Raw genomic sequence first — 14876 nt, 5'->3', positions numbered from 1 at the left:
ATGAATGGGTTCAATGTAACACAGCAAAATAGAAATGGAAAAAGACAAAGTTTCCCAGTTAGTGTCCTTTCCCATTAAAAGTCTTAATGCTCATCCCAGGAGGAAATAGTGCATTGCATAATTTTCAAGGCATTTGCATTTTTGTAGTGCTCTACAGCTCTCCATTACCCAGGAAAAGGATTTCCGCTCAATTAGAGGAAGCAAAACTTAGGCAGTTTGAGTCCCGAGATATAAAAGACTTGAAGAGGCTGCATGTAGGGAGACGCTAATTGAAGATGGGAAGAGGGGCTGTTCTGTGATACATGTCAGCACTGTGATCATGCTTGTTATGAGTTGTCAGGGCATTTCTCTTCCTTTGTTCCTTCGTATGGCTGTTGTGAATGGCACAGCTCATTTACAGTAGCGGTGAATCAGGCATCCTGAAAATGGAAGTGGCTAGCTCAGTTTCAAGGGTTCAGTCACTGAGTCGTCCATGGTCTAAAGTTAGCACTGTGTTTACTTAGGATGTAAATTAAATTCCTGAGCTGAGACAAGCCAGTGGAGAGTCAGGAGGCCGAGTCTGTTGTGGTAGGGAAAGTAAAACACAGCGTATCCTCAAAAACCGTATTCAACGTGTGCATTTCGGTAGGGAAAATGCTGCCATTATTATTGGCTATTAAATTTTATTTTATTTTTCCAGGAAATTCAAATTTATGGAGATATGGGACTCCATCAAATAAGGAAAAGCTGAAGGAAGTAGTATAAACTTCTCAACCTGGCTTGGTTGTTGATTCCTTTTTAGACCCTGGATGAATATGATGATCTCTAAGTGGTTTGTTTTATTCTCTACTCAAACCATGGTAATAAAATTATGGTCAGTTTCGATGTTTAGTTTTCTGAATGAGGTTTTGTGGATTGGATCATTTGGTAAAGTTATGGGCTGATTAGGGAAAAATTGTGTGCCCCCTAATCCCCTCGAGCCCCTTTGTCTTTGCTGCCACCCATTGCCCTTCACATGTGCACATGGCTGGTCACGAGGGGACCAGATGAAGAAGCATGAAGAGAGCAGCATGCAATCAATGCTCCATAAACGGTTGTGGAATGAATGTTGTTCAAATTACAGCCACAAATGTTACCTTTGGCAGCAGCTATCATAAATAGCATCACTTTTAAGCCAAATTTCATTCTTCCATATTGTAAAATACCTGAGGATGAAACAATGGGAGTCTGAATGGGACTAAAACTAGGCATTTACGTGTGATACATATGAATTGTTTCCTGACACCTAAATGTAACAAATAACACCATCTGTGGGACAGTCAATAACCAGCTACACACAGACACACACACACACACACACACACACACATGCAGCTGGGGATCAGGTAGAAAATGGACCCATGGGAGTGGGGTTTCAGGTCTAGGGAGCACCCCAGCATGCACTGCTCATGGGCTCGGACTTGAGAAAGCCACAGCCTGTCTGAAATCAGCTCCCCTGGCTCCAGTAACCTCTTTCTTCCTCCCTCTCTGTTGTGGAGAACTTGAAAGAAAAAGCTGTTTCATATCATATATATCATATATATCACATGTACACATATGTATATGTTTTTGAAATATATATATATATATATATATATATATATATATATATATATTCCCTGAGGCTAGAGAAAACCTAGAAGGGGTCTCAAAAGGCTAGATCCAGCCTACAGACAATTTTTTTTGTCTCATAGAGAGTTTTGGTTTTGCAGCTTCTCTGAAATGCCAGAAACTCTGGCATCGTTGGACTGATGTGTCTACATGGCAACAATCGGTTGGAGCTGAATAGCAGCTGCCCTTTTCAGAGGGCCCCATTCAACTCAGTTCCTGGCAGTACCCAACTGTCCACTTCTTTCCCTTACTCCCTCGGCCCTTACCAGGTCTGAAGTTTTGACCTGGCCTAAACACTGGAGGTGAGAGTGCGAAGTCTGTAACAGTAACAGAAACCTCAAAAATATGAACTAATTTGTCAATAGGATCATAACATCCACTTCTTGCATATTTGCACTCATAACTTATTCTCTTTCCTCCTTCCATAGCAACAGGCAAATAAGTGCATAGAACTGCCTAGGGGCCAGGCACTATTCCAAAATTTATATATTACCACATATCAATCTGCACAACAGCCCTATGAAGCAGTTGTTATTTTTATATTTATTTCCAAATGAGGAAACTAAGGGTTGGAAGTTGGGTAACTTGTCCAAGACCACAATTCAGGTAGGCAGTGCAGTGAGATATTGAACTCAAGTAGTCTGACTCCAGGGTTTTTGCTTTGAGCTACCACAGTTCACTTCCATGCCCTGCATGACTCAGTTGCAATGTTTCTCTTCATAACATCTGTCTATAAAGGTACTTTAGATCCCCAAAGTTGGGCTGGTTTTGCCTCCGGCCTGCTGGACACCTTGTGTTTACCACCTCCTTAACACTTTCACGCAGCCCTAAAACTGACGGCCAACCTTCCATCGTGAGATAGATAGCATATAACCTGTGCTTGTTGAATGAAATAATAAAATATGTACTTTTAAAACTTGGTATTGTTTCCCTCTTGAACCAAATTATTATCACGTCACCATGTGACCAGTTGCATCCTGCTAGAGGATCACATTGCCTCTGGACCCCCATCTTTCCGGGGCAATGCTCTCCTCTGCGAGTGCAGTTGGTAATAGCTTGTGCTCAGATATATTGTGAGTAGTCAGTGAGTTATTGATAAAGTGCCCAACCCCATATCTGGCATGTACAATGCACTCGTGATACAGTATCCACTGCTGTACATGGTACTAGCATATTTCATTCAGCATCCTTTTTTAAAGTTACCTCGAGATCCAACTGAAATGCCTGCCCCCAGCCTGCACATCTCTCCTTTCTCATCCTTCCCTTGTGTTTTGCCATCTGGCATAAAGGACAGACTGCCAGAAGCCACAGAATAAGTGGGCCTCAGCCCCCAAGAGAAGAAATTGTACTTGAAGACTTGAAATGCAAGAAGGAGGCACATTATTCTTATATTGACACCTACCAGCATATATTATGGAATATAATACAAAATGTGCAAGAATTTTTCAAACAATAAAACATAAATATTCAAGAGAAAGTCTTACTTGAAGGTGGCTATTTTGGGTACTAGACCCTTTGGAAACCAGTCCACTGCCCTGGGAGAGTGCTGTCTGATACCTGGCAGGATATTCAAAACCCTTCCTGCCTCCTAAGCACAGTGTGCTCTTTCATAGCCATGGGTTTCAATGAGAACCTTCTCCATGTGTGTTTTCAGGTAACAATGATAATAATAGCCAACTCTGACTGGTATCCTGGAGTGTGCTGTGCACTCTGTTAAATGACTTACATACGGGACATCTTTACATTATTGTCAGAAGGCAGAGAGACATAGGTACAATTATTATCACCTCCTAAAGATGGGGAACATGCTTGGAAGGCCTACATAATGCGTCCCAAGTCACATAGCTAGGAAGTGGCAGAGACATTCACATGCAGACAGCATCACGCTTGGCCACTGGATCACTAATGCAGTGACTCGCTGTTTTATTATTATTCTGGTATTGATTTAACTATGCATATCGGATCCCTGAGATGAAGAGGTGAAACCTATGCTTTTATTTAGATGTTCTCTCTTTTTCATCCCAGCAGTGGTGGTACACCCCTAGTGAGCTAAATAAATACAGCTTAGCACGTAGACCCTTACAAATAGAAGGAAAGTTTTAGTTTAGATCCTTTCTAAAGTAATTTTTTTAAGATTTCATTTTCCTTTAGTATCTAGGGTACGGGCAACAAAGCATAAATTTGTGTTACATTTAAAAGCCTTTCAATGGTCCATTTCATTATAAAAATAGCACATACTGGGTTAAAATAAGAGCATTTCACTTTAAGGACACTTTAAGCCCTTCCAGAAAGCTAAAAGATTGTTACTCTGTTCAGCCAAATTTGAGAAGAAATGCTGGGCAGAACTCTCTAGTAAAACCCTATATTAAAAATTAAAAATAGAAATGTAAAATGATAGGATAGATAATAAGTATTTTTTAGATATGACTAAACAGGAGAATTTTAGAACATATTGTCCTTGCCCCACTGTGTCCAACAGCTTCCATCCACATGTGCAGTCCATGCTCCAGCGACAAGACAGCGCAAGGAAGAGTCAAGCCAAATGAGGAACGCGCCCACTGCACCAATCATTGGGGGTGCCTGCCTTTTCACCGTGCACGCGACTTTTCTTTGCACGTAAGTTTCCAAAGTAGCCAGTTGCTCTCAGAATGTTACTCTATTTTTAACCAAAAATTATTTTTTCCACTCCATCTGGAAATGTCTAAACCTTTCTTCCTACTCCTTACCAGTAGATCTCTGTACTTTATGTGCTGATGGAAAGATTCATGTAAACCTTATGACTCCGATTCAATCAAATTCTTCATTACTACCAGAATCAGGTTTGGATGAGTTTATCTCTTTTGATTAAGAAGGTTATTTATAGGGAGATGTTACCTGGCTGATTTTGTAATCAATAATGGCAGGGGGGGGGGCAGGGGAGTCATCAACATGAGTAGCTATAACTCCTCATACAAATTTGTTACATAGGCATTATAGAAATAAGCTTTTAATTTCACGGTGCTCATAGAGATAAAGGCAACAAGACCCTGGTACGGGAGACTGGTTCCCTCCGATGTCTTCACAGTCCATACTGATCACAAAAGCCCGTTCCATCACAGACACAGCACGGGGACACACTGACCGAGGACCCCCACACCACAGTTCCTTCGTGCCGTACCCAGAGGAGCAGCTAACGAACATCTTCAGAACAAGTCAAGTTGAAAATGTGATCTTCTGGCCTCAGTTAAAAATTATATTGAACTTATCTGAAAGGTTGAGTATTGGAGGAAAAAAGAATCACTAAGAATACAAAGAAATGACATCTTACAAAAGGACTGTAAAATCCATTGCCATCTAGAGTTTCTCCTTCATTTTTCAAAGTCATTCAGAAGGCAATTCGAATCATAGATAATAATGGCCTTTGCAGAATGCTCTGCTGACCTGCTCTCTTCCTTCCTGGTGTCCGCATCCATGTGTGTTTGCGTGTGGTTTGTGTGTGGTTGCCAGGTCTCCATCAAAGAGACTTCTACAATGACAGAGTCTTGCCACACATTGAAAATACCCTGCTGAGGACACAAAATATCACTATACTAAGGACAGTCAGATCAAAAGAGAGTTCAAAAGGCTCTATTTTCTTTAAAATAAGCTGTCTTTGAAGGTTCTAAATCCTTTATATCATTTAAACAAGGGAATAGAAATGAATGGTTAAGTGTGAAACCTTAGAAAGCTGTAAAATTCACTGCTTATGTTCAATGAATTATCACTAATATTCAAATGAGCAATTACTAACAAGTTGATTTGTCCCCTTGGGCAACATGTTGTCACATTGCCACAAGAAACAGAGGATTTCTATATGCCTTTGTGTCCAAGGAGGCTGTGTCATAAATGCCTTTGGGAACATTTTATAATATAGAGCCAACAAAAGAAAAAACAAAGAGAGAAAGATGTGTGAGTTGGGGGTGGGGTGTCAGCGTGGGTGAGCAGGCCCAAGTAAAAAGCAAATCATGAGATATAAGTAGGCAGCATGAATTTTTAAGCAGCTGTTACAGCTTCTCTTGAACTGAGAAAGTAAATTTCATAATTCCATGTAAAATACTTCAGGTACTAGAAATAAATAAAAGTCAAGTTTATTTGGTAATCTGGCTAAACCCATTTCCCTAGAATGAAGCTGAATGCCTTAAATATGAACTAAATGCTACTGTCAAATTGAATTTGCCAAGACAAATGCAAGTCTTTTTATGGCTTTGTTATCTTTCTTGTAAGCATAGTGATTAGCACATACTTCACATTCAATAAACAGTATCAACTCAGTTAACACAATTTTTTTAACCTTTTTGCCAATTAGAAGATAGTTGGTAAATAATGACTCTATAAGGAAGCTGTATGTTTATAAAATGAATGGCGACTTTTCAACATAGTAAGAATGAACATGTTACAAGTACGCAACACTTCTCGTCTACAAAAGGGGAGACAAGCCATTGTTACTTGCGTCTTTTCACAGCAAAATGCTGTGAATCCATGCTAGTATTGATTCTTTTAGTTTGTACCTAATTCTTTCTCTCAAACAAATATAAATTAACTGGTATTTTAGGTTTGGTTTTCTTTGGTAACTTTTTCTTTGATATATGCATGAATTAAATCTAATTTGGTAAAACCAAAGGATTCTCATTTTTATTTAAAAAAAGATCTTTCACATTGTATAAAAACAAACCCAGAATCCCCAGTGAGCTTTTCTAATTCCAGTTACATACATCACTCCTACTGTGGCTGCTTTTAAGCGTATGATCCAGTCATCCAGGCTACAAACTAATGTAAATCATTTCTTATGATGTATTTTATTTGTGTCCCTTTGTCCTTAGGGACATTTGCCATTAGACAGATATTTTATTATTTGTTATCTCTTGTATGTTCCAGGGTGCAATAAAAAAATGTTTACGTTCCATTCAGTAACTAAACATATCACACAAAAACACCTTAATATATGGAAAGATTAACTTTCTTAAAAAATATTATAGCATTATACGTCTCTTATTTTCATACAACTGAATGTAGAGTTACTTATTGTTTTGCAAGGCCCTTTCATATATAACCTGGTACTGCCGATTGCCTTATGAGGTGGAAGGGGTACATTTTCTTATTAGCATTTTATGGATGAAGAACTGGAGGCTCAGTGGACTGAAGGGACTTCTGCAAGGTCACAAAATTAGCAAATGGAGGTCCGTAAGCAGATCTTCCACATTCATTTAGCACTTTCACTTCAAATGTGTGTTGGGAGTCAGGCTTTTCTAGCTACTTTATTTTTTCCTTTGGGTTATAGTTTAAACAAGATTGTTGGGAGGAAAAGTGAATATACTACAGAAAAGCAAATATTCAAGGGATTCTCCTTAGCATTAGAGTTTTCCATACAAATGATGTCTTCCCCCAGGGCAGCAAGGCCATTGAGGCTTAAAGACCGAAGGGTAAGGATTGAGGGTCATTTGCTCTTGCTGGAGCTCAGCACATTGGTTATAATGGGAGTCCACTTAATGGTTTAAAAGTCTCAAAGGTATTTAATAATTTCTGTAAATCATCTGGTGCTGGGGTCACTGATGTTAGCTCTAGGTAGTTTTTTGCTTAATTGATTTGAAAACCATTCACTGAGCACCCAGCACAGCTCAGGCACTGCACTGCATGCTGGGGTTACAAAATGAATGAGGATGTTTAATGAGAAGAGGAGGTAAGTCAATGAATTAATTAAGTTAAAACAAGTCCAATATGCAAATTGAATGTTGTCAGAGTCCAGGGGTCATTTTCTTTTTTGCCATAAGCAGTAGTCTGTGTTCTTTTGTATTAACAAACCTGGCAAAGGGGACAGTTAGTGAACAGCAGCCACTCGGGGACCATCTGCAGGCAGCTTTAGTATGAAAACAGAGGTGAGAGTGGGATAAGAGATGCCTTCTTTTCCCTGAGCAGCCAACACACAGTACTTAACACATTTCTCTGTTATTGCAATGGCTAAAATACAGTCCAAAATAATAGGCTCCCTGATCTGGTGAGAACCCTTGTCCTATTCTTCTTCATCTGGCTGACCTCTACTCATTTTTTAAATCTCTGCACTAACATTAACCTTTGAGGAAAGTGGAAAACTTTGTGGGCCCCCTTAACCCACTCTAACCAATCCCACCACCCCTCTAAACCAAGATGATGTTAATGCTTATATTACACACACACACACACACACACACACACACCCCACCATGTCATTCTGGTCACAGTATGTTTTTTCACCAGGCTGGGACTTCTTAGCCACAGAAACCACTGATGTTTGCAGTCACAGAACCTTCAATAGGACCTAGCATAGGTGAGGTGACAGTGGCAGCAACTCCAAGGGGTGGCATATAGTGGGGAGGAGGAATAGGGATTAATCAGGACCTCTTCCCTCATAGTTTCTATTAGCCATCCTCTCTTCTCCCCAAATAAGCATGCAGTTCTTAAAGCCAGTAAGCATGCTAGGCCAGTGTGGAATCAGGACAAGGGCCCTAGCACTGGCTTCCCACCAGATGCTTAGAGAGACCCTCCCACATAGCACTCAAACTCAACAAATCCCTGTGCAAATACTGGTGGGAGAACTGGAAAGAATGTAAATGGCCATGATTTTCTTTTAAATCAGGTCTATTGAACTATAATTTACATACAGCAGAGTTTTCTTGTTTTTTTTTATGTATAAAGTTTGATGAGTTTCGACAAATGCATACTTATATAACCACTACCATTATTGTGACAAAGAACATTTTTATTATCCTCAAAAATTACTAGAATTTTAAATGAACTCTTTAGAAAAAACACAAAACCTATCAATGTTACAGATTAACGTACCTTGCATCTTGGACCACTTAACCAGTCTCTCTAAAATGAATAGTTTATTTTCCTTTAGCCATAATGCCATCATTTGGTTGCATTGTAACATTTCTTTTGTAAAGTTCAAAGCATTTAGCAAATAAGAATTCATTGTTATTTATTTTAAAACTGGTCCAACTGTAGATATTTGTATTCCAATGGAAAGAAATCAATGCATCTCTTCCTCAGTAAACCTGTACTTTTCTCTTCTTACCAGAGACTGTCATGTAAGTACGTTGACAACGTTAGGTAGGTTGTTTTTAATGAGGCTGGTTTTTTCAGGTAGGCATTGTGCCTTTCCCTTACTTATGGATTATGTTCCCTCATGGTGACTGTGAAAAGGCTGTCACCCCATCCTGGGAGCACGGGCTATGTTTGGATTGGATTAGATGGACAAATGGAATGGCACAGTGAACAAGAGAATGACTAAGCAGGTGAATGAGTGAATGGGGGAATGAATGAGTGGTTGCCTCCATCCCGTGGATGAGGCGCCCCCTGAGAGGCGCAGGGAGTTCAGGTGCCTGGCAGAAAGCCACACATCGAGGCTGGAGCAGTGCCTGATCAGATGCCAAGTTTATTTTCTGTGCTCTCTCTATTCTTATCAACTCCAATTTTTAAAAGTCTCCCTAAAACATCAACATCAAAAAGTAGAAATGGAAAAATAGGACATGCACAAACTAAATGGCTATTTAAAAAATGAATTTAATAGGCAAAGATAACAGGAGTAAGGATTCTAGGGGCAGATTTTCCCTTGATAAGTAAAATGCTTTACTCTCTTCTTCAGCAGTCCTTCTCCATTAAATGGATTCGTAAGACTTTTTGGTGGTGCTCTTGGTGTTTCTTCACAGCACACTTTGTGTATGTATTGTGCTCCTGTTTTTAACGGGCTTCTTTAGTGAAACAGACACAACTGCCTTCACTGTTGCTACTGTGTTGTGAGGAGGAGGCAGAGGATGCCCCCTCTCTCTCAGAGTCTCTGCATCCAGAGAGAGCATCCATTGTCATGCCTGTGCCTGCACTTTCTTTTTTCTGCGCATTCGGGCAGATCAGGAATAAATATGATTCCATTCCCATTGAGAGGCTTTTCCTCTGGAATACGTAACAAAAGAATTTGAATGAGCACAACATGAAAATGGTCTGTATCTTATATGAAATTCTAATTTAAATGATTCCCAACAACAACCAGAAAAAGCTATTAAAGTGGCCCTCCCTCAGGGAGTCAACTGCTCTTCCGTGCGTCCTGAGCCAGTGCCCTCTCCATCCGCTGTTCAGATATTCATGAATCCTTTCGTCTTTCAGCAGAGCTTTCTCTCTGCCTCTGCCTTTCTGGCGCGGCTCTCCCTCCCTCCCTCTGGCTTCTGCTCTTTCTCACTCCTTCTCTCAGCTGCTTAACTACAGCTCCCACTGGAACTTGCACAATCAAAAACAGCTCTCCTCGGGAGCAGCCCCCAGGAGTGCATCACCTGGAGCAGCGAGACTCGTTCACTGCACCAGCTGCAGAGCAGCCAGGTAGCTGGGGGCGCGCAGGGTGGGGGAACTTCTCTCACGTAGCAGCTAGCAGCAGCCGCGGCGTCTCCCAGGAATCTGCTGCATCCCAGAGTCGCTTAACAGTGATGCATGTGTTTCTGTTTCGGAACAATGACGGAAAGAGGAAAGCCACTGCCGGTGGCCACTGAGAGTAGGGTGAGGTTGCTGCAGTAGCCGCTGCTGCAGAATGTGTGAGTGAGGACTTACCTGCGCCCCTCTGGATTCTCCGTCCTGCTCCGTCTTCATTAACTGTCTCTAGGAGGGAACCCGGGAAGCAGATGCACTAACCAGGCGCGTGCCACCCTGGATCTATAACTGTGAACTTCTCACTGTGGAAAATGGTAAACAAAGACATGAATGGATTCCCAGTCAAGAAGTGCTCAGCTTTCCAATTTTTTAAGAAGCGGGTAAGAATAGGTTTTGTTTCTTTTGTTTTCTGCTCTTCTCTTAAATGCTTGTAATTGCTTGCTTGAGGTAAGCCTAAGGTGTGTTGCCCAGCGCTGAAAGAAAGCCCTGCTTCTGGTGGCAGGGGTCCAGCTGGGAAATATACCCCCCTTGATGTAAATTTTCTTTCTGGGGGAGGGGGTGCCTAGGAAGAGTTGCTTTGAGAGGAGGGGTTTGGAGTGGGGCACCTTAAGAAGGATTTGAGCTGGAAGGGGAATTTCTCAATCAAAGCCGCAAGATTGCAGGCAGTTTTGGAGTGAGTTGGCCTGGATACAGTTATGGCTAGTAATTTAGTCAGGGACTAATTCAGCAGCTCTCTGTCTTGTCTTTGAAGGGCTCAACTTTTCCCACCCCTTGCATTCACTCAGTCTCAAGTGCTGCATTATCATCCTCATCCCTCGGAAGCGGCAGCTCTGGCTTCCCAGATCCATTCAGCCAATGACTTGCTGACTGTATCCATGGTAAAAATAGCAGAGGACTAGAGTGACCTTTTGCAGAAATGATGGAATCCAGCATGTCAAATCCTCTGTTTCCAGTTCCCTTAATTTTGCTCAGTATGACTGCTTTTCTTTTAGAGCAGTGGGTGATCTGAATTCAAGTGATAATAACAGGTTCTGCTGTTGGGTATACATTTATGTCTTAAATTCCTTGTTCTTCCATTCATAGTATTAATGCTACATTGGTTAATACATGAGAAAAAAGATTTTTATTTCTGTGTGTGTTTCATAATAAACTCGGTTCATTGTCGTGGTCGCACTGGTGGTGTACATAAATCTACACATTTCTACACTAGTGGGAGGTAAGAAATGAATAATCATTGAGGGGCCAATGACTGACCCTTTTATGGAGAGTTTCTTAAGCAACAGAAGCTGCCTTCAGCCTCCAGCTGCCCCGTCCTATTTAATACCATCAACATAGCTCTCTCCATTCATTGGTACTTCATTCAGGTCCTTGCTGTGCTGCTCCTGATGCAGTCCTTCACTTAAGCCACCAGCAGAACACAGTGCATTACAGACTGGGCTGGGCTACCTCCCTGCACTAACTGGGCAAGCAGGGAAGACGGCATGTCAGGTCCAGCCAGAGGCCAGCACAGGCTCCCACGTGCCTTTGACTGAGTTCTGTTCAGTTAAGCACCTTCAAGTCCTTGAGCCAAAACGTATGTGTTAAAACCAAAGCAAAACCACCCCTCCCTGGCTGCGGCTCATGGAGCCCGATCACCCCGCGAGATAGGTCCCTTGCTAGTGCAGACATCAAGCTGAATCAAAGCAAGTGGGTGCAATTTTTCACAGCCCCACAATGCTTCTTAGTTTTCCCAGTGGTGAAAACATTTTTGCAAGGAAAGGGCCCTTTGTGAAAAGTTAACTTCCAACAGCAAACAAATGTTTTGCTGATAAAAAAAAAATGCCATAGCCCATACTTCGGTACTTAAACTCTTTACTCTCTTTTAGTTAATTTGTTTATTTGGTGGTATTGGTGGGAGGGGCTGGGGGTTGGTGATAATGTAAAATTCATCAGCAGGGATATCTGATTTACTAAGTAGTTGTCAAATAGATTTTTTAAAGTTCCTTCCTTCCTTCCTTCCTTCCTTCCTTCCTTCCTTCTTCTATTGAAATGTACTAATTGATATACTAATTGACCTGTTGTTGCTGTTGTTATTTACAAGCATACTTCACCAATAGCCTTCAGCTGGTGCCTCTGTAGACCTTGAATTTTGCGAAGAACTAGCCAGGGTACTGATGTCTTACCTGAGCACATGCAGAGAGAAAGAAGTTTACACCAAAATCTGGCAGGCAGCTTCACCTGCCTTGAACCTGTGTCTCTCACTTGCTGGAGAGAGGATCACAAATCCCCCGTCCTGCTTTCCTCACCCCTCAAGGATGGCACATGAAGCAGAAGATGACCTTGTGCCTAGTCATGACAGTCCAGGGGCCAATTCCTCAGGTCTTATCTACTGGTTCAGTTTAGGGATGACTTTATTTTGGGTTTTGCTTTTCTGTTCATTTGCTTTGGTTTTTAATCACACAACTAATGCATAAATAAAAGTGTATAACGTTAAGACAATACCCATTTTCCTCCCCAATCTTCCTTCCTTCCCCGGAAGTGACAGTGGTTACACTGTGGCTGCCCCCACTTTCCAGGCCTTTCAGTGCATTTACACACACATTCACATTCTGGGTCGCCATTTTTCTATATTCTGGTGTTGGGGTTACACACATTTCTGCACATGTTACTTTTAACCTAGCAGGACGGTCTTACAAAGTGAACCCTTGGCCAGTGCCCACATAAACCTGTGAATGGGTCTTGAAGGGGAAAACCATAGGTTTTTTGAGGGCTTACTTAAAAGAGACTGAGGTTTGAACCCAAACTTTGATTACAGAAAGCCTCAGTAGTGCTTCCTGTACCCTCTGAGACATTCCAAATGGAGCATGAGAGGCTCACCGAAAGAGAATACACATTATCTGCCCCTGCCATTGACCCAGGGAGTAAGTGAAGCCATTCATTTATCGTGTGCTTATTATGTTTTAGACATCATGGGCCTGGTGCTTTGCGTATATTATTTCATTTAATCCTCCCAGCAAACCTATGAAGTAGGAAAAATTATTAAATGTGCGAAGTGTAGCTTAGAGACTTTAGCAACCAAGTCCACATGGCTAAAAAGTGGCAAAGCTAAAATTTAAACCTTGTTTGACCCAAAGACCGTATTCTTAATTCAGTCTTCTATTTCAAATCACCCTCTCTTCCTTTTTTTCTGTAACAGACTCTTGATTTTTCTCCCTGCTCAAATTCTTACACCACACCCCAATGTATCAGACCTGTGAAGACAGACAAGCCTCCTGAAGCTCCTTCCCAGCCCTCAGTAGTGCCAGTGGCCAAGGCAGCTCCGGGGGCCTGACTTCCAGGGGCGCGGTCTGAGGGCATGCAGCCCCGGCGCTTGTTCCCGCAAACCCTGTGGACTTAGCTTTCCGCCCTGCTGTCTTAAAAGCTCAACTAAATTGGTTTATTTTTATTTAGTGGAAAGTTGCTAAGCTAAACTCAGTTAAGAGTTCTATGTATTTTTGGGGCTATAAGACACACTCCCCCGCCCCCGACACCCCCCGGCAAATTTGGGAGGAATAATGGTTGTTAATGCTGCTATTGAGTTCTGTTTACATTTACATTGGTGACATATTATGTTATTTATGTTATTAAATGCTTTACCACATTTTTTGCTTCAAAAAATTTTTTCCTATTTTCCTCCTCTAAAACCTAGGTGCATCTTATGGTCTGAAAAATGCGGTACTTCCATTCTCTCTGGGTTAATAAATAAGCATTAGATACCTATGGATGATGTTTTATTGTTAGAGTCTCTAAAAAATTCATTTATGCCCTGGCTGGCGTAGCTCAGTGGATTGAGTGCGGGCTGCGAACCAAAGTGTAGCAGGTTCGATTCCCAGTCAGGGTACATGCCTGGGTTGCAGGCCATGACCCCCAGCAACCGCACATTGATGTTTCTCTATCTCCCTCTCTCTCTTTCTCCCTCCCTTCCCTCTCCAAAAATAAAAATAAATAAAATCTTTAAAAAATTTATTTATGATGAATGGGTAAAAAAAGTCCATACCAGTTTACCCTTACAATCCAAGTGCTTTAAACGTTAATCAGTTGTGCTGAAGATAATTCATTTTCACGCATTTAAAGATTTGTTTGTGATCCACATTCTTTCATTGTGAGTCACAAAACACAAACAAATGACAAGATCTCCAACTTGATAATCCATTTTGGAAACACTGTAGGTAAAAACGACTTCCACTGCCATAATTACATGAGCTTTTGTAAAGTTTCAAAGGGCATCTAGACACAGAAAGTTTTGGACTCGGAACGAACCTTAGAGCCCTTCTCATCGGACCTTCCCATTTGAAAGATGAAGAAACTGCGTACCGGGCAGGTGAACCGCCTACTCCAATTAGAACGGCGCTCCTCCGCCCCTCGCAGGGAGGGTTTTCCCGTCCAGATCTAGTGCTCTATGCCTCCTGCATTCGTTTGCTTTATTTTTTTTTTAACAAAAAGAAGGAACGAAACCCAGTTCTTGTCTTCATAGAGCTAACTGCATAGTGACCACAACCTTTGGCAAGACACTTCTGTCTTGATGCACTCTTTATGATTTTGTGAACAATCTCTTGTATTGTATTTTAATAACAACAAATTTTATAATAACAATTATTTATACAACACTTATATTCCTGGGCACATTCTGAGAGGCTTAAGTATATTACATATTTACATTCTCACAAACAAAAGGAACCGAAGGTAGCCACTATTGTTGCCCTGGTCTCACAGGTAAAGAAACTGAGGTGTGTTGAGGTGCAGGAACGAGCCCTAATTCACACGGCAAGTCAGTGGCAGAGTCAGGGTGTGGACCAAAGCCCCGGGCTCCAGAGTCCGTA

The 14876-nt window shown here is 41.5% G+C and overlaps 1 protein-coding gene and 1 long non-coding RNA gene across 2 annotated transcripts in view; one reads left to right on the top strand and one right to left on the bottom strand.

Annotated features, from left to right (window-relative positions):
- Positions 1–9365: 9365 nt before the first annotated feature.
- On the bottom strand, positions 9366–10027 carry LOC118500331. Its single transcript, XR_004902898.1, has 2 exons — positions 9948–10027; positions 9366–9573 (listed from the first exon to the last, which is right to left on the bottom strand). It is a non-coding gene; the product is annotated as an uncharacterized LOC118500331 (long non-coding RNA).
- The window catches only part of SGK1 (serum/glucocorticoid regulated kinase 1), a 111970-nt gene continuing 106937 nt past the window's right edge, over positions 9844–14876 (top strand). The window contains exon 1 of the mRNA XM_028509086.2: positions 9844–10418. Coding sequence (XP_028364887.1) covers positions 10350–10418 — 69 coding nt within the window. The 5' untranslated portion in view covers positions 9844–10349. The remainder of the gene's footprint in view (positions 10419–14876) is intronic.

This window comes from Phyllostomus discolor, chromosome 4 (genome assembly GCF_004126475.2).
Source record: "Phyllostomus discolor isolate MPI-MPIP mPhyDis1 chromosome 4, mPhyDis1.pri.v3, whole genome shotgun sequence".
NCBI classification, from domain to species: Eukaryota; Metazoa; Chordata; class Mammalia; order Chiroptera; family Phyllostomidae; genus Phyllostomus; species Phyllostomus discolor.
Note: the sequence above shows the minus strand (reverse complement) of the source record. Positions and strands in the feature narration are given on the sequence as shown.